This window comes from Pipra filicauda, unplaced genomic scaffold (genome assembly GCF_003945595.2).
Source record: "Pipra filicauda isolate LSUMZ 115617 unplaced genomic scaffold, ASM394559v2 scaffold449_size645428_pilon, whole genome shotgun sequence".
Taxonomy (NCBI): Eukaryota; Metazoa; Chordata; class Aves; order Passeriformes; family Pipridae; genus Pipra; species Pipra filicauda.
This window is the reverse complement of record NW_024104586.1, coordinates 36,180-58,542: the sequence shown is the minus strand read 5'-3', so window position 1 is coordinate 58,542 and position 22,363 is coordinate 36,180. Positions and strand designations below refer to the sequence as shown.

At 49.4% G+C, this 22,363-nt stretch overlaps 1 protein-coding gene and 1 long non-coding RNA gene across 2 annotated transcripts; one reads left to right on the top strand and one right to left on the bottom strand.

Annotated features, from left to right (window-relative positions):
* Positions 1 to 672: 672 nt before the first annotated feature.
* TUBGCP2 (tubulin gamma complex associated protein 2) lies at positions 673 to 21,896 on the bottom strand. Its single transcript, XM_027711045.2, has 18 exons — positions 21,695 to 21,896; positions 21,055 to 21,218; positions 19,996 to 20,124; positions 19,531 to 19,707; positions 17,738 to 17,897; positions 16,745 to 16,952; positions 15,526 to 15,725; positions 14,384 to 14,573; positions 13,714 to 13,859; positions 12,919 to 13,099; positions 11,793 to 11,973; positions 11,438 to 11,610; positions 9,606 to 9,734; positions 9,014 to 9,134; positions 7,435 to 7,578; positions 6,765 to 6,893; positions 5,887 to 6,050; positions 673 to 962 (listed from the first exon to the last, which is right to left on the bottom strand). Exons 1-18 carry the CDS (start codon positions 21,891 to 21,893, stop codon positions 857 to 859), a joined length of 2,901 nt encoding a protein of 966 aa, XP_027566846.2. The 5' UTR covers positions 21,894 to 21,896; the 3' UTR covers positions 673 to 856.
* On the top strand, positions 1,459 to 5,582 carry LOC120324174. Its single transcript, XR_005565239.1, has 3 exons — positions 1,459 to 1,536; positions 1,644 to 2,483; positions 3,226 to 5,582. It is a non-coding gene; the product is annotated as an uncharacterized LOC120324174 (long non-coding RNA).
* Positions 21,897 to 22,363: the final 467 nt, after the last annotated feature.

Below are 22,363 nucleotides of genomic sequence, written 5' to 3'. Positions count from 1 at the left end.
GAGGAGGGTCTGTGGCACATTGGGGAGGGTCCACGTGGCATCAGGGAGTTCCATGGGGCACTGGTTTCAAAAATGAGCATTTCATGACTATCCATGACTTCAGCTGAGACTCGGTGCTCGCTGGTGGTCTCCACTCTCTCCCTGGAGGTCCAGCTTTAGGCCATGGAGCACAGACAAACTGGCTCTTCCCTCCAATGAACTCCAGAGGTCCTTGTGAAGGAGTGAGGAAGGGCAGGTCACCACCAGGAGCACTCAGCCCTGTGCCCACAGCCCTTACACACGTGCCCAGGTTCCCACTCTTGCCCCTCGGTCCCTGGCACATGTCTTGGTTACCCCTTGTCCCTGGGAGACATTTCTCTTCCAGCCTCTACCTCACCTGCTCCCAAACTGGCTCAGGCAAAGTAAAGAGCTGCATGACTCTTGTTAAGGTTCCCTGAAACTCCTCTGCTGAGGGCTCAGCCCATACAATGTTTGGGTTGGAAAGGCCCTCAGAACTCATCCCATTCCAGCCCTGCCATGGGCAGGGACACCTTCCACTAGCCCAGGTTGCTCCAAGCCCCGTCCAACCTGGCCTTGGACACTTCCAGGGATGGGGCAGCCACAAAAACTTGCACCCTGTTTACAGACAAAATAACTCTGATTTTTTGTTGTTGTTGTTTAATTTATTTTACAATACACAGACACGTCATTATACAACACAGTAAAAAAAAAAAAAAAAAGACGACTTAACAAAAAGCCTGTCGGAAGAACAAGTTTCACTACACACATCTCAGGAGACTGAACGTTCCCCCGTGTCTCCGGGACAGCCCTCGGCTGGTTTCCAGCTCCCCCTGTGGATGCGGAGGGAGGTCCCGGCTCACTGGGCGGGCACGGCCAGGCGGGGCAGCAGCGGCGCTGCCTTCTGGCTGCGCTCGGCCGACATGTGCTCCAGGCGCTCCGTGTAGAACCCGTTGAAGTCCAACCTGGGAGACAGAATACACCGGAGGTGGGGGACGCTGTGGAGGAACCTCCCCGGGGCCCCCGCAGCGAGCCCCGGCCTCGCCTGCCCTGCCCGTGCCGGGTGGGTCCGAGCGAGGTGGGACGTGTGTGCTGAGCTGCAGGTGCTGGTGACACCTCTGGTGTGCCTGTCCCTCGACAACAGGCTCAGTGTCACCTGTGCTTTACATCCCAAACACATCGGGAAGGAACAAACGCTCCCAGCCCCTCTCTGGAGCTGCAGCTCGACCTCCCAACACTGCTGCAGTGTCACCTGGGGACAAGGGGCGGAGTGAGGGCTCCTCAGTCCCAGCGCCTTCCCGGCCACTTCCCACCTCCCCTTAACACCAGAGTCACAGAATATCTGAGTGGGAAGGGACCCCCAAGGATCATCCAGTCCAGCTCCTGGCCCTGCCCAGGACACCCCAACAATCCCACCCTGTCCCTGAGGGAATTGTCCAAACACTCCTGGAGCTCTGGCAGCCTTGGGGCCGTGCCCACTGCCCTGGGGAGCCTGGTCAGTGCCAAATCAAGACCAGACTCCACCACCACTGAACTCTGGTACTAATTCCCACAGGAAATCCACGTATTATTCCCTGTAACCACCACATAATGCTGTGGTTTCCATCCCCACCACCTCCTTGCTAACACTGGGACGCTTCACACAGATCCACGATTCACCAAGACGAGCAAGAGGTCGGGAGGTTCTCCGCTACAAACACCAAGTGCTGCTGATACTTGTAAACACCTCTCCAAAACAGGCAACATCAGGGATACTGTAATCCTGTCTCTATAATCCTAAGAGATGCCACAGAACCACCCAGCCCCGCACCTGCTGTGACCTTCCCAAGGCAGATCCCAAACCAACCACGGCACGTGCAGCTCTTACCCTCGTGTGCCCTGGGACACTGAATCAGTGCAAGCCTGTGAATCACACCAAAGTTACTCTCTCCATTTCTCAAATTAGGTTGCTCCAAAACCAACTGAATGGGCACAATATTTGAGTTTCATGTTGCTTAACAACCTCACACAAATGGCAACAAATTGTTCCTTGACATTTTTTGGTGCCTGCAGAAAACAGAGCCTCGACAGATGGAATTTATCTGTTGCTCTCTCCTGGTTGAAAAGCTTACATTGCTTTCGTCCTTCAGGAATTGTACCAGGGAAACCTGGCACTGAGGTGAGTGTACTGACCAAGTTTTGATTCAAACATAAGGTCAGGACTCAGCTACATCACTGCTTTGAGGACCTGCTCCATTTCTAAAGCTGTTTTATTGGTGAATTGTAGATTTTTCTTGGCTTCCCTTTCAGCTGTTTCCAGGTTTTAATGATCTGTGATAACTATTTGTTAAGAATTTGCGTGGTGCTGCCTCAAAACCTGCTTGCACTGCAGTTTCTTCCTTTGTAGCTGGAACTGGGGTTTGCATCACTTCACGTCCCAGTGACTTACTCTGAGCTCAGCTTCCTCCAAACTGGTGAAGGAAGGATGTCTGAAAACCGCACTGATGGTAAGATTTCTAAGAATGTGGACTTAACCCTTCTGACAAAGCCCCCTGTGCTCCAATTCTTCTCCCTTTCACCCCTGGGATGTGAAGGAGTAACTGGAGAGTTCCTGCAGTTGCCAACCCTCTGTCAGCACTGCTGCTGCTGGAGCCATGGAACACCTGGAGCTGTGCCAGGGCAGGGTCAGGTTGGATCTCAGGAAAAGGTTCTTCCCCCAGAGGGTGGTTGGCACTGACCAGGCTCCCCAGGGCAGTGGGCACAGCCCCAAGGCTGCCAGAGCTCCAGGAGGGTTTGGACAGTGCTCTCAGGGACAGGATGGAATTGTTGGGGTGTCCTGTGCAGGGCCAGGAGCTGGACTGGATGATCCTTGGGGGTCCCTTCCAGCTCTGGATATTCTATGATTCTGTGAGGCACCTGAGCAGGACTTGGGCACACCAGAGATCTGCAAGTCACCTGTGAGCTCTTAGGGAAACCCTCTGGATCTCCATCATCTGTTGTCTGAGGCCACAAACAAAATCAACAGTTGTGCCTCAGTTACTCAGTACTATAAACTGAATAAACATCAACTAGGATCAAATAAATGATGAGCAAGTACCACAATTGTGAATAAAGGGCTATTCTGTTATCTACCTGAAATGCTGACCATCACCCTCGAAAAGCACTCCTATAAAAAGGTTATAATTTATAAAAAAAAACCTAGTATGTCTTATAAACTCTTCCATCTCTTTGTCAAATATGTTACTTCAGATGGCAACCGTCTCCGCTCCGGTTCTCGGGTTCCTGTTGCCATAGAGCCCAGGCCTGGAGCCAACAATCCCCACAGGCTCAACGAGAGCTGAATGTCACCCCTGGGCATCCACCGTGGGGCTTCCACTCCTGAAATCGCTCCTGAGCAGCCTGTAGGGATGGGAAGACACGTCCCATGTCCCACGGCCTGTTAACATCCACCATTTCCACCAAGGAAATGTCTGTCAGGAGAGGTCCAGCTGCCTCCAACGTCTTGGTGAAGACTCAAGTGGTTCCAGACAGTCCAAACTGGGATGGGGGGGGACTTGATAGTGATGACAGTGCTGATGGCACAGACTCAGTATTTCCTCAATGGAACCGGGGCATTGAAATAATGGGGGCAAAGGACTCAGACCTTCTTCTGAGCCACTGGATGCAGCTCACGTCATGTTGTCAATGTAACCCACTTGGTAACAGCACTTGGTTCCCTCAGAACCCCCTGAACCACCACACTTCTCCTTTTCCCTGAAGCAGGAAGTACTGCTTGCAAAACCCAACCTCTCCATATTTGGAAGAACTGGCTCCAGAGGTTTCCCAGCTCAGGAGTCACCCGTGAGCCACCTGAGTGTGGGCTGTGAGACACAAAGGTGGAGGACAGTCCCTGGCCATGGCAGCACGGCCAGGGCACAGAGCCAGGCTCCACAGTGCAGCACCAGCCTGTCCCACCCCTCTGGCAGGTGTGTGGTGCTGACACGAGGCTCTTTTGTGACTAGGGCAGGTCATTTGGTCTCCAGCACTGTGTTGGCCATGCCCTGTGCACCCTGAGCAGCTGGATCATGGAAGGAGTTGCCACTAAGGTCTCCTGGATGGAGCACCACGAGCGAGCCTGTCTGTCAGAACTTGTTCTGGAAACGATGAAAATGCAAGTGCTGGCTGAAGAAGGAGGCAGAGCTGGAGCACTGAGGAGGAGGAAATGTTCTTGCCTGGATGACTCAACTGCTTGTGGTCCCCACCCCTGAATCCAGCCCAGCTCTGGATGGTCCTGTGACACCCAGGAGTGATGGCAGCCAGGGAAGAGTGAGAGCTTAATCCCTTCGGCCCTTTCCTACAGATGGATCCTGCCTGTGACCTACAACAGCCTGATGATGATGAGCAAGGATGCCCAGGCAGATGAGGGATGATATAAAATGTTGGGAAAGCCTTGATAAGCTGCACCTGCACCTCCCAAAAGGATCTGAAGAGACTTGGCTGTGCTGGCTAGAACTGAAAGGAACAGCAATCACTTCTGCAGCTGGGGCCTGCACTCACGGCCACAAAAAACAAGTCTTGGAAATCCTGGAAATCTTTGAACAATTTCCAAGATGAGGAGGAAACCTCTGAGTCTGGTCACTTCAGAGACAGAGTGAAGCAGAGTTTTTAGGGCCGTGGAGAAGCCCTAAGTTCCCATTTCAGGGACTCAGCATCCACCCACAGGGGCAGCTCTGGAGCTGGGAAGCTCCTACCCTGACAGGGGGGTGGAAGTGGGAGAGCTCAGAGCACCAAGCAGCCCTGTGGCACTGCATTTCCTTTCAGATGCCTGTGAGTATCCTTAAATAAGGAATACAATCCTACAAGGAAGAAGCCAAGACATTCTCTGCAGTGCTGTGGGAGCTGGGGGGCTGGACTCTGCTCCTGGAAGCACCAAGGTAACAGTGATGACAGGGTCTAGTGCTCAGCCTTGGCCTCAGCCATGGCAACACCTCTCAGCTCGAGCAGGAGGCCAGGGGCTGTGTGACTGTGTGGGAGTTGGCTGCACAAGAAGTTCTCAGAAGAAAAGGACAACTGGAAGAGCAGTTTCCCATGGGAATACTTCACCAAACAGTGTTTGCAAAGGTCAGTACCAGGATCCCTCGACAGCCCTGCCAGATGCTGTTAGAAAAGGACAAAGGCATGAGGAGGGGACAACAACCTCCTGAAAAAACCACTGCTGAAACCTTTTCTCTCTCTGCTTTCAGGGGTAGCACATCTCAGCAGAGGTGTGAGGGTTATCAGCCAGCCATAAAAGATGGGCAGTGAACAGAACTTCCATGGTAATTTTATTGAAAATACGCAGGTTATAAACCCAGCAGCAAAACCTCCATCTCCTCTCTCTCTCTCTCTCTCTCATATCTTATGTACCTGACTTTTAGGTATTTCCAGAGGAATTCTGATTTCCAAGAGGCTGCTTATTGAAAGAAATGCAGTATGTGAACTTAAACCAGCCACTTTATGACCAAACCCCTGCACAGCTTTCTCATCACAGGATACTCATGCTGTATTCAGGAATCAGAGTATCCACTGTCTCCAGAGTGAGACAATCCCCAGGAAAACTTACACTACATTTACAATATTAATAAACAAATTTCACATAATTCAAAGGAATGTGTTTTGGTTTTTTTTTTTTTTTCCAAGCTTTAGGTTGAAATTCAAAGCATTGTATGATAGAATGGACTGGGTTGGAAGGGACCTTAAAGCTCATCTGTTTCCAACCCTCTGCCAGGGGCAGGGACACCTTCCACTAAACCAGGCTGCTCAGAGCTCCCAAATATATATATTTCTTGTGCTTCCAGTGTTTTCATTGATGCACAGTTATAATCAGCAATTCCTGAGCTGAATTTGGGCCCCACAGGAGGGGAAGTTACAGACAGAAAAGGACTGGCTCACCTGTAGATGATGTTGAGCATGCTGTGCTCACAGTCATTGGTGCTGTAAACGCTCAGTTTGTCCAGCAGGTCCAGCAGGTGTGTGGAGAAATTGCTGTCAAACTTGTTGATGGTGGCTTCAAAGCCAGATGTGAGGTGGAGGTTGTCAGCATGCTCTGCTAAAAGCTGCAGAGACAAAGGCAGAGTGGCCCCATGTGTTTGCTGATCTGCCCTTGCCAAGGACATACAATTATTCCCTCCTTTTCCTAACCTGCTCAGAATTACTGCCATGACACTTCCAAGACAGTTGCAGAGTTCTTAGTAGTTAAAATCCTTGCTGTGCCCAGCCTGGGAGAACCCTGGAGCAGATCCCAGTAGAGTTATCCACAAACAGACCCAGTAGAGTTATATATATGCTGCCACTGTTTATTTTTAAGCAGGGGGAAAAGACATTAAGCAGAAATTGTGTGCTGCCCAAGACAGGCTGCAGAGCACACCAAGCACATCCTCTGTGCATCCAGGGACAGAAACATGGACAAGACAAATATCCCAGGTATGAAGGCAATGGGCTGCCAAGAGCCCACCTCACACCCCAGCAGAGCTCTGGAAATCAGAGAGCTCTAGTGCTGCAGAAAGCCTCGCTGGGGGTACCCACTGCACAGTGAAAATACAACTAAGAACCTAAAAAACAGAGCAGGGACTGCTGTGGGAGACAGGGCCTTCAAAGCAGACTTTGAGACCACCACCAGTGCTCCAGCACCGCCCACAACTCCACAGAGACTGTGCTTTTGGGGTGCTCTGGGAACTAGGAAGGTCTGTCTGCAGGAGCTGGGGCACTGTCCCGACCAGCCTGCCCCCCAGGCAGAGGGAAGGGCCCGGCCACCCCTCCCCGTGTCCCACCTTGTTGGTCAGCTTCTTCTTGGCAGCCTCCTCGGCGCGCTCCTCCTCCGTGGGGGGGCCCAGCATGGTGCCGTGCTCCAGGGTGAGCCTCTCCAGCTCACTGTCCAGCTTCATGCTCTGGGTGAACCTCTGGCAAGGGCACAGGGGTGGGGAAATGGTTACAGCCCCTTCTTTCCACCGTGGCAAAGCAGGAGGCTCAGCTCTGCTCGCCCTGCGGCTGCTGGACTCCCAGGAAAGCCAGCTCTGAGGCTCAGTTCATGATGGTGACACACAGATCCCCCTAAACCCAGAGGAAGGTGGGCGTTTTTAAAGCCATGGGCTCCCTGGTGCTGGCCAGAATGTGCCCAGTCTCCATCAGTCCAACCACCTGACCCTGAAAAGAATGCCTCTACAGAGCCCTACAACTTACACCCCAAGTTCTGCTGCAGGACTGGCTGGAGAGAGGGAATTCCACTCACATGATCTCAACATGGAAAAAGGAGAGCACAGGGAATTTTGTGGAGCAAGAGGCCACAGAAACCACTTGGGAGAGGGTGTGAGCCATCAGGCTCCAAAGCCTGCTGACAGAGAGAACTGAGGCTCGTCCACAGAGGCTGAGCACAGGAGGGGCTGGCAAAAGGGACTGTCCCAGCTGGCTGGCACCCAGAGCAGCTGGCAGGGCTGTACACACCTGCATGCAGTTTGTGAACATGACACAGACAGACATCAGCTTGGAGAAGATCTTGAGCAGCTCTGGGTTGGTCAGCATGCAGTCCTTCAGGCAGTTGTCCAGGAAGCTCGTGTGGTGGCTCAGGACGTCGTCAATGTTGGATGCCTGTGACAGGACAGGACAGCAGTGACAAACCAAACCAGGGTTGATGTGCTGCACTCTCCCAGAGCTGTACCCCAGCACCCTGCCCTGACAGGGATCTCTCAGCCATGCTGGTGAGAAACTCCTCATGTACCTTCCAGAAACATCCTGAGATGGAGACTGAATCTGCATTACTGCCTTCAAAGGCTTTTAACCTTTGATTTGTCACATCACCTCCTCAACCAAATTATGCTTTCCTTAATCACCCAAACCCTCCACTGGAAAGGACGGAGTTATCTGCTTTATGAACATGCACTTCCTTTGCTTTTAAATGTGCCTGTCATGCCCACTCCCACCTTCACAATCTCAGGGAAAATAAGTGGAAAAGAGAAAAACAAATCAAAGAACCTTAAATGTCAATAAACATATAAGGCTTTAAACATACAGGTTATTCAGAAATGTGCTTCAGGAGCCAATAAGGAACTGGGACATGCAGTGCTGCAAGGATTCTGTAAGATTTTTGTCCAGCTCTGCTACTTCAATGGGCTGTTTCAGTCCTGAGTTTTAAATGATAGATTAAAATCCCCCTCTCACTCTGTACAATTATGGGATGTCCTGAAGCTCAGAACAACTTCTCATTCCTGGTTTCAGACAGGCAGGTGGGACATGAGCTGGGCATGTGTTCTTCTCCAAGATACAATAAAGGCATCTTGCATGTCCCTCATGAGATAAAACCTGATTCTTGCATTTTTTTGTTAATGAACTTCTGGGGAAGTTACTCAGAGCAGTGAACCTGAAATATTCTGTAACACATCTGGAAAATCCCACAGCTCAGGACATCACATCTCTGTGAAAGGAACCCAAATGATGCCTTGCCCAGATCCCCTCTCAATAGGCATAAGTGAGCTCAGCTCAACAGGGAAGTGAGCTTAGCCTCTCCCAGATCACACTGCAGTGGAGAAGTGCTCCAGCCTTGCCCACCTGCAGTGGGAACAGACATGTGGAATAGCCACCTGAATCAGGAAGGCCCTGTTTAATACTGGACAGTCCTAGCATCCCAGTTCTTGGCAGCTGCATGGAAGAGAAAGCACAGATTCCATTTTTAAGAGCACTGTAAGTCAGCCAAAGAATCAGCTGGAGATGTTTGGACTGGTTTATGATCTTTGCACTCTGCATCCTTCTTCCTTTTCCACAGTTCTCTTTCTTCTGTGTATGGGAATGTTCAGCAGAACAGCCCTTACATAAGAGGGTGCAGGGTGTGAGCTGGGCAGACAGGAGGATGCAGCACAGGGAAGGGGTTTATGACTGATGAAGCAGAAAGGTGATGCAGAACAGCAGCACTACAAGTGCCTCCAACAAAACCAACAGACTCCTGCAGTAACTGAGATCAGGTATTTTTTTCCCTATATTAAATTTGCTAAGACCTCCATTCCAACTTCCCTCCAGCACCCACACTCACCAACTTCAGGTTCTTCTCAAGAATGTGCCATGTTGGCTCCATCACTTCAAACATCATGTAATACTGGATATTCTGCACAAAATTCAGCATCCGCTGCCGCAGTGTGAAAGCACCAGCAAACCTAGGGGAGAAATCACACCCACACAGCTCAGAGCTAGCAAATGCCACCAAGAACTATCACCAGGCTTGCACAGCGAAGCAGAGCTAAATATTTCTGTCCTAGCAAATTCCCTGCTGCAGTGTGAGAGGGATTATAAAGCCAATGCAAACCATCTCTGATTATTTTCCACGTATCCCAATGGTTTTCCCTCAGTTAATAGAGTCAGAGTTTTGAACCTGTTGTAGAATGGACAATGACTTTGAATATTTGCCTACATTCAAATAAAATTTTAATATTAAATATTAAAGCAATTTTACTAGTGTAACTATTGAGTGAAACCTAAAATGTTATAATTTGAGCTCTCCCAGTCTGTAAAACACTTGTAAGGATCTTTTTCATGTCAATATTATGTGAGCCATGTCATGATGTACCTAAACAGCAAGAAGGAAACCCAAAACTGACCCAGCTGAAAAAAAAAGAAAAAGGCCATACCACTTAGCTGAATGCAGGGAGAATTGCTTGGCTGTCTTATTGCTGATCCACACGTTGCACAACTGCCTTTCCACATGTTTGCAATAGAACATGTGTCTGAAAAGCATCTGGTACCTTGTCAGTGCTTTCCTGGAAAGAAAGGAGAAACCCATCCAGCTCCTGATTGACAGACTAAGCTGTGAAGGCTGAGGCTGCTCAAAGGTAAAGAGACTCTACACAATATGTTCCTCACGCCTTCAGACGCACACAAATCGCACTGAAACAACCTGAACCAAAGGGAAAAAGAACCACATTTGTAACCATCCCAAAGAATTTCTCCCCAAGGAGTCCCTCCTCCGTATTTCCTGCCAGTGGGTACATCACCAGCCTCCTTCAGCCCCCTTGAGCTCCACGCACAGAGGTCACTCACAGAGGGGGAGTGAGGGCTGAAAGCCCGTGGTCTTGTACCCACTGTGCTAAGGCTGCTGTGATCACCCAATAATTCACCAGGATTTTCCACAGAAAGGGAGAAAAAGCGGTAACCAAGCTACAGGCAGCATTACCCCAGCAGCAATGCACTGTCACAAGCAGATGGGGCTGCTTATTTATAGCTCCAGGGACTGGATTCGGGTCTGTGCTCAGACACTTGAGCGTAGGTGTCAGCACAGCTCCAGTCAGTACAGTTCAGGAAACCTCACCAAATCCTATTTTCACTTCCACAGCTCCCATCAGAGCTAACACACTCCACTGGAAAGAAAGGGATGCAATTCCCAAAGCATCACGTCGCTAGAAAAAGCGATCCCGCTGAATTTTCAGAGGGGAAATTAAGGGACCAATTCGTTGTTGGCATTTAGCAATTCGACATCTGTCACCTCACCCTGTTCATGCAACGCTGCTTGTCCCACAGCAATGGGTCTGCCAGGGTTTCTCCAGGCAAACAAGAGGCATATCCCTGTGGAGAAACGAACCGTTCCCTCACAACTCCATTAAATGCAAAATAGTTTGCTATCAATCCCCTACCAGCAGCCTGTACCCCTCCAGTTTGCAACCAAGGGATACCAGAAAGTGCATTTTTCTTCTGCTCTCCAGGTTTGAGGAATGTTTGGTTCTTGCATGGAAACCCCCTTTTGAGAGTTCATATTCTCAAGGAAGATACTTCAGAAAGCCAAGGGCACGTGAAATCTGGGTGACCAGTCACAGGTGAAACCAAGGACCAGGCTGGGAAAGCATCCCTAAGAGAACTGGGACTGTTCAGCCTGGAGAAGAGAAGCTTTGGGGTGACCTAATTGTGGCTTTCCAGGGCCTGAAGGGAACCTGCAGGAAACATGGAGAGAGACTTTTTACAAGGGCCTGGAGTGCCAGGACAAGGGGGAATGGCTTCAAAATGAAAGAGAGGAGGTTTAGATGGGATACTGGGAAGAAATTGTTCCCTGTGAGGGTGGGGAGGCCCTGGCACAGGTTGCCCTGGAAGTGTCTAAGGCCACATTGGATGGGGCTTGGAGCAACCTGGGGTAGAGGAAGGTGTCCCTGCCCACGGCAGGGGGTGGAACATGATGAGCTTTAGGATCCCTTCCAACTCAAACCATTCCATGATTCTCTGATCTACGTCTTCCCACCACTTCAAATGAAGATCTGACTTCCCAAGCATGCCTCAGACACGGGGCTCTACTGAAGAGACAGCCCATTATGCACAGTACACAAATGAGAGAAGCAGGGCTCAGCAACCCCAAAGCATTCCTCACTCATCAGCAACTTATAACACCACTTTAAATAGACAGGATTTCCAGCATCTGCCATGTGAAAACGTGCTTCAACCCCATGCCTTTGTTTCCTTCAATGGATGGTCACCTTACCTGTTTATGATAAGGGACAGAGGCCACTTAACGATGTAGTCAAAGGAAAATGCTTCCAGGCCGCTGAGGGTGAGCTCTGTGGGGTCTGCACTGATGATGGCCTTCTCCTGCTTGGTTTCTATGGCCAGCACTCTCAAGAGCTGCGTGATGAGGTCATGGGGCATCAACTCAATCTGTAAAGGAAGAGCAGGAAAAAAAATGAACCCACAGGTTATTCACAACCACCGTGTAGCACGTACAGAGTGCACGTGATCCGGGTGACACCCCAGTCACCACACCAACCTGGGAAGCAGCACAGATCTTCCCAAATCACGGCAGGGCCTTCTTGCTAAATTCTGCTTCCATCCATTCTTACCTTTAAATCATCCTTGAAAGGGTCTGTGTTGGCTGTGCTCATCCTCAGGGCTAATTCCAGCAGGGCCTCCAGCCTCGTAGTTATGATGTCGTCTACGGGCTTCTTAAGCTCCTCTTCTGTGAGGTCCATGAAGTGAACAAAAAAGTCCCCTTGATCCATCAGGAAATAGTGTTTTATAGATCTGCTCAAGAAAATGAAGGGACAACTGATTATTTTTTTTTTAAGCCCAGGTTAATCCATATCAAACCCAAAGGAACAAAAGCAATCGATTCAACCAGGCCGATGGGTTGGATCACAGAATGTTCCTCTTCCTAGAGAACACACAGCCAAAAATAACCAATTTGAAGACTAGTCTTTTATGGATATCTCCCCCTCCCTACCCCCTCAGTCAGAACACTTTTGTGCAGTCAGATCAGGGCTGCTGCTGTTCTTTTTCTACCTCAAAAAATGCAGCTCAGAAAAAAAACCCTATGTATGCAACACATTGCTGGGCACAGGCTCCTGCTATCCTGAACAAATCCCAAATCTCCATGGTGTGCACATCCTGCAGAGGGGAAGCAACCAATTCAGAGCAGAATCTTGAACTCCTCTCAGTGAACAAGTATCTGTGCAGATTTTTTTTTAAGTCCAGCAGACTATTGTTATAATAGGACGCATAAACTTTGAATTTTCACATGGCACCAGAGAGGGTTAACTGCACTGGGCCTGGAACTTGGAGATAGCTCTGAGGTGAGTCTGAGGATTAACCCAGAGCCTGGCCAGAGATCACACATGATAACTGCAGGCTTTGGAGCAAAAATAGGACCCTCACAGCCTTAACACAATGTGGATGCAGACTCCTGATCTAACTGGGCTAGACAAAGCCCTGACCTAGTTTTGACAGCAGCCCTCCAAGGAATTTGGACCAGAGACCCCCAGACATCCTCTCCACTCAACATTCCCATGATTTTAGCCTTCTCTTTTTTCCTCTCTTCAGGTAAAAAACCCCAATCTTATTTTTTAGGTCAAACTTTCTAACAGAAGTAGAGAGAACAAACTGATAATATCCCAAGAGAAGAGGGTAACTACAAAGTGTCCCCTATAAGAAGCAATCTATTTATCATGCATTTAGTAAGATAAATCAAACCTTAGGTGAGCCACCAGCTCTTTCTCCTCCATCAGGAAGTCCAGGAGAACTTTGCTAGCATAGTTATATGCTTTTTCTATTTGTTCCACATAGGCTCTCTCTTTCAAAGTATAGATGACCTCCTTGGCCACAGGGCAGGTAACATCTCGCCCACACTCCCTCACAACATTTAAATATTTCCCTAAAAAGAAAAGCAAGAATGACCCATATTCATCCCCACTGTGCAGCCAACAGGGAAACTTCCACACCATCACCTTCAAGACATGCTGCAAAATGTTTACACCCAGTTCTACTGGGAAGGATTTACACACCTTTCAAAAGATGACGCAGAATTTTAAACTAGGCACCCGGTACCACATTTAAGGAGACTGAGGAATGGTTTTGTTTCCCAGTGGCGACAAAACATCTCTGCAGATGGCCTGAAACTTTGCAGATGAGGTGCTGCTCTTCAGAGGAGTTTGTACTTATGGACAATGGTGGCCACCAGGTTGCTTGTTTCATTTAACCCCCCAAATTAGCACTCAGGTGGCCAGACCTCAGCTGCCCAGCTCCACCTAGCTGGAAAAGCCTCCCCACAAAACAGCAGTGAGACAGACAGCTCCCCTTGCTGCTGGACTCCTTCCCATGCCTTGTTTCATTTATAGGATTTGGTGTTCTTTTTAAATCTGACCCTTCTATTCCTCCAAATTCAGAGGGCAACGCCATAAACTGGCAAGGCCCGACGATGTTTCTGTCACCTTCACACAAAGGCATGTCTCCAGGTTCCTCTCACATCACAACTGCACCTGCACCTACCCGTGCTCAGGATTTTGTCAGCCATTTTCTGCAGGAATGAGGGAATCTGCTGCTGAACAACAGTGTATCTTTGATCCCAATACTTGTCATTATAGTCCTCCTGAATCTTCTCCTTCTGCAGCTCATGTTCCTCCACCATGAACTCGCTGAACAGAAAGCAGAGGTTTAGAAGCAGGAAGTGGTACAAGGAGGATTACTTTTTTTCCCCCTGTAAACTGGCAATATGGGCTATCAGCAACAAGGTCTCATGAGAACACATGCCAGTCAAGAGCTGAAATCAGTCTGTATCTCAAGCAAGAGAAGCATTAGGCAGTGTCTCTGCTAATCTGCAATCAATTACAACAGAAGCAGAATTTTATAGGGTTCACAAACCACATTTAAACATTGTCTGGTTGTCAATGCAGAGGAAGCTGCCTTTGTCTGCCTTAATTAATTCAGGCATTAATTTAAGGCATTATTTCAGCTATTTTAACCTGAGCTCTGCCCCCGCTCTGGATTCTGAAATGCAGCATAAACTATTAAACACAGAGAAATGCTTCAAATGATTCTACAAAAGCCAAAAAAACTTCAGGGAGTGTTGTTCCAGGCCCCCAGGCTATGCAGATTTGACAGAGAAGATCAGTGTTTCTTAGCTGTTGCATTTCGTTTTCATCCCTTAACTGTTCTTCACCTGTAGGGATCATTGATGATGCCTCGATATATCCACTTCTCCAGGATTTCAAAATAAGGCACACTGGCTGCCTTGGTTAAATACAGGCACAGCTCCTGGGCCTGGCTGTCCCCTGTGTAATTGAAAGTCTTGTCATGGAGTAGGCTCAGGGTGGATCCTCCCATACACTCACCCTTATCCACGGAAGTAGCTGGAATTTAAAAATGTAGATATAAGGCACTTACATACTGAAATGTCTTGAAAAAAAAACCCAAATGGTCCCCAGACTAAAAAACCCTCCAGGGCAGGAGAACTGAACTCAGGCAGACACAAGATACACTGTGGCCTAGAGTCCAAAAACCTCTTATGCTGTGAGGGGACCACGGGTAGAGATCCACTTTCCAGGTGGGGATGGAAGAAACACACACTCCAGTGACCCCAAACCCCTCTAATCTTAAAAGCCTTGGCTACAACACTGCCATGCATATGGCTCAAACACCAGGATTTAGGGAGGTCATTAGGGAAATCTGAACAAATATTTAGGTCCAGATAAATTCTCTGAGCTGAGTAATGCACAAGTATTCTCACATCTGTGACCAACAACATCACGCGATGGCACAGTCCAGGACTGGACAATACCAAAAGGGCAAAGGGTACAAGAAGGGCAATTCCAGTTGGAGAAACAGAAAGAAATGTTCACAAAGAGGGTGGTGATGTCATGGGAAAGGGCCCAGAGTGGCGGGGGATTGTCCAGGCTTGCCTGGACGTGGCCCTGAGCAACCTGCTGCAGCTGTAAGCAAGGGGCTGGACTGGGAACTTCCAGGATCACTTCTGGTGGAACCAGTGTGTGGTTATACACCCACACACAGCTGGAGAGGGGTCTGGAAAGAAGCTGAGCAGAGACAGCAGTGGTGGATACAGCTGATGGGAAGGGCATGGGCTGTGAAGGTAAAGGACATGGACATGCCTCTTGACAGCTCCAAAGGGTAGGTTGGGCCCTAGAGCTCTCCAAAAACAGAGCAGTGCCCTGACAAGTACAATTCCCCTTGGCTTTCCCCTTTAATAAAACAGAAAATTAAAATGAGACATGCCCTGCCTGTGGTGCTGCTCTGCACAGTTCTCAGAAGCTGTCAAAATGTAATGACTGTATTTTGGGAGTTTACCAAGTGAAGCCAGAATCTCCAGGGTCCTCATTGTGGGCTGGATATAAAACCACAGTTTCTGCAGCGACAGAAGTCCCTGTCTCTGAAGGTGTTCCAGCTGGGTAATCAGGATCATGTATTCCTTGATTAGAGTCCTCATGGCAGCAGCCAGAGCATGATTCACCTGTCCATACTCAAAGGAAGACTTCTCCTCTATAAACCTGTAAAAAGCAAAACAGAAACTCTTTCAGGCAAGGCAACTTCTACCATTTTCAGGGATTTTACCTTCAGGACACTGTACAAGAACACAAGTGTGCTGGAAAACACACTGGTCTTCAGCTTGAGTCCCTCTATTTCCTGGTAGGAATGGGGAATACATTAGTACACTTCCTAGAAGGGAAAGCTGTGGGAAGATGTTTCTTCTCCAATTGCAGGGGAACTAAAATCGTTTGCAAAACCACTGTGTAGAAAGAAAGAGGCAGGATTTTCAAGGTGATTGTCTTTGCATAAGCAACAGATCAGAGGCCAGGAAAAGATCTCAAGAGGCAGGAACGCGTGGGGAAAGCACTGGTGCTGGATTCTGACACCACATGGCACAGCAGGGATTCATCTGACCAGATTTAGATGGCTCCAGACATGTTAGTGGAGAGAGACAGATGCCTCTGAACACAAGTCACATCATCTGGAAGGAGATGTGTAGAAGAGGTTGGATGAATCACATCCTAAAAATGCTTCTTTTTTTCTTTGCTGATCTTTTAGGGACTCTGAAGCAAATGTAGAAACTGCACAGCAAACATCTGCTGTTAGGGAGGTGCACCTTATGCCAAGACCTTTCAACAATTACTTAAGGTATCTATGAGAACAGCAGGTTCTCCTGCTCAGAATCACACAAAGGCTGTCTAGTCCTGGATGCCCAGAGGAGAGCACAAAGCAGGAAACATGGAGAAATTCATGGGAAGAGACAAACCAGAATAGTTGAACAGATCCTAATTGCACTTGGCCTGAATTTACAAGGTCAAGTCTGGAAAAAAAACAAAGGTGTGTGAATGAAAAAGCAAACTGGCAGAACAAAGGAAAAAACCAGCAAAAGCAAATGTAGCTAAAACCAACCCAAATAAATTGTCACTCATCTCATATCCCCAAGGGTTTAAATTAAGCCTGGAAGTTAACAGCTGTAGCATGACAGATTCCTTATGCTCAAAGGAGAACCTCCTGCTCTGACAGAAAACAGCTTGGGTACCTGGTGACAGCAGAGTAACTTGCTGCCACAGGAAGAATCCTGGTCACCAGCTCCTTGATGGACAAGTCCAAGTTGGGATCGACTGAGAAGGCTCTGTTCTGCCTGCCCACGAGAGGCTGTGCTGTGATGTACCTCCCATCCACACCAATCAGAACATACAGCAAGTCCTCCACAATCATGGATTCCTGGGAAGCCAGTGGCAAGGTACCTGTTTCCAAAGAGAGGACAGAAAAGGGACACAGTCAGGACGTGCCAACCTGATCATTCACTCATTTCAGTCTCGTACCCGAAGCTTGGAAGGGACACACCCCCCCAAAGAGGGCAAAGGGACATCACACAAAGCCACATCAGGAAGCAGAGAAATAAAACTGAGCTGGGGTCAACTCCAAGATGATCTACCTTGCTTTCCTGGAAAACAATCCTTTGCTCATTCATACCCAAAGCAACCCCAGCAGACAGGGCTACACATCCCACATCTGTGGCCAAGAGAACGTCACCTGCAGCTCAGGCTGCTGATCCTTCCACCCTGAAGGGCTCAGTTATACTGAAACCAAGGAGATCCATTCTCATTAACAACTTCCCAGAGCCAGAGTGGCTCCAACTACAGCAAAGCTTATCTCACGAAACAAGGCAACTATCAGGGAGGTTGTTACAGTCTTAGGAGTTCTGTGGATTGATGAATACTCCCCTGTCAGGCACAGCTACAGCATTTTCAGCTGAGAATACGGATGTGATGCTCCTACAGTTGGATTTTATGGAGGCTGTGACTCGAGAGAAAAAGGATTAGATCCCGTGGAGTGGGAATTCAGCACAGGGTAAACACTGTGAACAAAATAAGTTTGGGTTAATATTTGGGGTTTCTCGAACCTGCTCTTCACCTGAAGAGTGCAAGGAGCCAGGTTTTGCTTTCATCTTGAGCGTGAACATCTGAACAGCTTCTGAACGAGTACAAACCACTACAAGTCAGTGCAATTTTCTCTGTGTATCACATACCTATTGGTACTGTTGTGTCAGTGCTTAAACTGGTGCCAATTAAGAAATCCCCGAGAAGTGCAGGTCTCTCGTACACCCAGGATGGAAACACTGGAATGGGCTGACCAGAATTCTTCTTGTTCTGCTTTTCTCGGAGGATTTTTCGTGTGAGCTCAAGAGGCTGTTGGGAAAAGAGAGAGGGAGAAAGAAGGGAAACAAACCCCCAGGAGACATTCAGAAGGCCAAGAAATTTTTAATTTCAAGCAGAAATTGACTGCAAACTGATGGACTTGAGAACATAAAGTAGAATAGCTGCTGTTTCAGTAGCACAGTGTAGGGTTTAGTTTGCCAGTGCCATTTAGTCTATTGGTCTCAGTGCTGCAGAGGTGATTTTTTTAATACATTTGGCCTTTTCACCAGGGGATACATCAAATAATGCCTGCCCACACTGCTCCTCACCACCCTGGGTGCAAGGGCACACACAGGGGAGCAGGATGGGGACGTGCACAACCATCAGGCAGTGGTTACAGGAAAGCAGCAAACTCCTTCCAGAAGCAGTAAGCACAAACATCCTATTCCAGGGGCACTGAACACCTCTGAACTCAGTGCCAAATGCAATCCAGACAATCCACCCCCAGAGAAAATGATGGAGTTTTTCACTCTCAGTAGGAGTCAGTGAAGGAAGTGAGCTCCTAAAGACTGAAAGACGTTCCACCCCCAGCTCTGGGTCTCTGACATTAAAATAAATGGAGTGCAAGACCAATTATCAGCTGGAGAGGCTTGTGAGATGCACAGCCTACATGAACATTTAGAGCCCCAAGAGCACAAACACAGGGTTTACAAAGGCCATTTCTTAAACTCCACAAATGTGTGTGTGTAATGGGATATGCACAGGCTCAATTTACTTTCCTACTTAAACCCTGTGTGAGTGATCTGCTGGAAGGACCCCAATTTCCTCTACTCCCCAAACAGAAACCGGACTTGTATATGGAGAAATATGAAGTTTGGGTTGGGAGGGACCCCTTCTCCCAGGCAACAAGAGATAGGACAAGGGGAAACAGCCTCAAGCTGTGCCATGGGAGGTTTAGGCTAGATATCAGGAAGAATTTCTTCACTGAAAGAGTGGTTAATCATTGAAACAGGCTCCCCAGGGAAATGGTGGTGTCACCACTTCTGGAAGTGTTCAAAAATGAGCAGATGTGGCACCTGGGGCCACGGTTTAGTGGGCACGGTGGTATTCGGTCCAAGGTTGGACTTGATGGTCTTGGAGGTCTTTTCCAAGATTTTTTATGATCCTGTGATTCTCTTCTTGACAAGAGGCAGGGCACCTCTGCTGCAGTTCAACCTGCTCTAGTGTGACTTTGTTAACTGGCAGAATTGACACAGTTTTGGCTACAAAGGACAGAGCTGCCTGAAAGGGAACACCTCACTTCTCCCACCTTGATGATCCCTGGACCAAAACTGGTCCAAGCAGTAACTCCAATTGCTGAATGACCTCTCTGACAGTGCCAAGTAATCCCAGGGCAGGTGGCACAGCACTTGTGGCACAGGTGACAAAGCACATGGGGCATGAATCACCTTCTCTCTGCAACCTGAAATTTAGGTCCTTGCCTTCACGGGCTGGACAAAACTCCCAGGGACTGGAAACACGGCCTCCCCACCCTCACAGGGAAGAGTTTAACTATGAATTTAACCTTTAAGAACTTGACCTTAACTGACTGAAATAGAAGAAGGCTACTTTTTATTAAGAATTAATCTGATCTGACTAACAAAAAGGAAGATTTTGTGCCCAAAGCTTGGGAAGAGCTCTGTACCTGCTGTGCACTGGAGCTGGCTGTGACACTGCCCAGCTGCTTCCGCAGCTCCTCGAGCTCCTGCAGGGAGATCTTGGAAGTAGATGAGGGGATGGAAAAATTCGTGGTGCTGCTGGTTGCTGCATTTGCTGCGAGTTCTGCCCTTTCTTTAGCATTTTGTTGCAGATAGTGGAGTGTCTGTACGTACACAAAACAGAGAAAAGATTTTGTGAGTGCTGGACAGCACACACTAAGGCAAAAGCCATATGACCATAAGCTTGTTGTGCTGAATCCGACCACAGATCTCTCTGTCCCAGTTTTCCACGGATTATATCAAGAGGAGTGTAATTCTCAGTAGTGCTTTAATAACTCAGTAAATGCTACAACTGGTTATTTGTTGATTTTTATGGATTTCACCATCAGCTGTGCTCAAAATCATTGCATTGCTGCTACTGTTCAACACCCATTTCTAAAGGGAACACCAACCTCTTTGTCTTCAGTGAGTTTTGACAGCAGATAAACTAAAGAATCCAGATGCCTTGTGTTTTTAGACTTCAGCTCATCGTATTTCTTTAAAAAATCTTCAGGAGTTCGAGTAAACTCTGCTATTTTTACCTGTAAAACACCACATTACTATCAATTACAACTAAAATTAAATTGAATTACAGCAAACATGCAGCTCAGGCTACATAGATATGAACTTTCAGACAGAGTTAGCAATTTTCTAGCATTTAAAGCTTGACCGGTGGATGGCTTTTAAAAGCAACAATAAAAAGCAGTATTATGGGCATAAAAGTGTGCCTGGTCATGAGGGAGTTGCAGAGAGTGAGGAGGTCTCCCCTGAGCCTCCTCCTCTCCAGGCTGAGTGCCCCCAGCTCCCTCAGCCTCTCCTCACAGCACTTGTGCTCCAGTCCCTTCCCCAGCCTCGCTGCCCTTCTTTGGACACTCTCCAGCCCCTCCATGTCCTTCCTGAGCTGAGGGCCCAGAACTGGACACAGCACTCCAGGGGTGGCCTCACCAGTGCCCAGTCCAGGGGCAGAATCACTGCCCTGGTCCTGCTGCCACACTGTTCCTGATCCAGGCCAGGATCCATTGACCTTCTTGGCCACCTGGGCACACTCTGGCTCATATTCAGCTGCTGTCACCAGCCTCCCCCGGTCCCTTTCTCTCCAGCCACTCTGTCCCCAGCCTGTGGGGTTGCCGGGGGTTGTTGTGGTCAAAGTGCAGGACCCGGCCCTTGGCCTGGTTGAACCTCATCCCCTTGGAATCAGCCCAACTCTCCAGCCTGTCCAGGTCCCTCTGCAGAGCCCTCCTGCCCTCCAGCAGATCGACACTCCCCCCCAGCTTGGTGACATCTGCAAATGTGCTGATGGTGGACTCGACCCCCTCACCCGGACCATCAGTAATGATATCAAACAGATATTCCCGACAGTCTTCCCGCTTCACACCCGTAACTGCGATTCCAGATGAGATCGCCCTGGGGGGGGTTTCTTTTCCTGCTGGATGACCCGTTATGCCCAGAGAGAGCCGGGAGGGGGTGCTGACCTTGGCGCTGTGGGCCGACACGGTGGTGGTGACGTAGGGCGTGCGGTTCTTCTGCAGCAGGTCGATGTAGACCTCGGCGCCCTCCCCGCCGTGCACCCGCAGCAGGCTCAGCAGCTCGTTCACATCGTGGTGGATCCTGAACTCGTTCATGCTCCCTCCTCGGCCTGCGGGACACAGGGAAAAGCAGGGAGTTGTCCTTCCGTTGTACAAACTGAATGAAAACACGCCCGGCGCACACGATGCTTCCAGCACAGAGATGTTCGGCTGGGATAAGGGAACGCGCCCAGAGGAAGCAAATAAAACCTTGTGGGGCCTGATTTAGCTACACTGGCACAAATCCCACCTCAAACAGGGGTGGGCCAGCAGAGGGATTTTCCAACTGCAAAGGAAAGTCCCTGAGTGGAGGTGGGAAGCCCCGTTTGTGTCCTGACAGCTGGCACTGCTGCTTTCAGCAGCACGGCCACGCTGCTGCTCCTGAACTCCCTCAGAAGCAGTTTTTCCCCCATTTAGCGTCTTTATATTCCACTGCCCACTTTATTACGACCAAGCATCGAATTCTGCAGTTACTTAAATGAGAGTCTGAGTGAGGCATCGTGACAACAACCAAGGAGTTTAATGCAACACCCTGCACAGATTGTACCAGGCAGACACAGTGCAGATCCATGGATCAGGCACACAGACACACACTCTTGGTTTGCCAAGGTCAGGGTATTGTTTAGGCTGGAATGGCTGCGGGTGCGGCGCTGGGAGCGGGATCGCGCCGGGCGGGTCCCGCTGCATCCCACGGCGGATCGCCCGGAGCGGCCCCCGGGCAGCGCCTCAGCCCCAGCCCGCTCCATCTCGGCCCGCTCCATCCTATCCCGTCCCCCTCCATCCCGGTCCGGCCCGCTCCACATCCCATTCCGTCCCGCTCCATCCCGAGCCGTTCCTCTCCAACCCGTCCCGTCCCGCCCCATACCCCATCTCTCCCATATCCCATCCCGTCCCGCTCCATCCCGACCCGTTCCTCTCCATCCCCCCCCGTTCATCTCCGTCCCGTCCCGCCCCACTCCATACCCCATTCTGTGCTGCTTCATCCCGTCCCGTCCCATATCCCATCTCTCCCATATCCCATTCCGTCCCGCTCTATCCCATCCCGTCCCGTCCCGCTCCATCCCGTCCCGTCCCGCTCCATCCCATCCCGTCCCGCTGCATATCCCGTCCCGCTGCATATCCCGTCCCGTCCCGCTCCATCCCATCCCGTCCCGCTGCATATCCCATCCCGTCCCGCTGCATATCCCATCCCGTCCCGCCCCATATCCTATCCCAT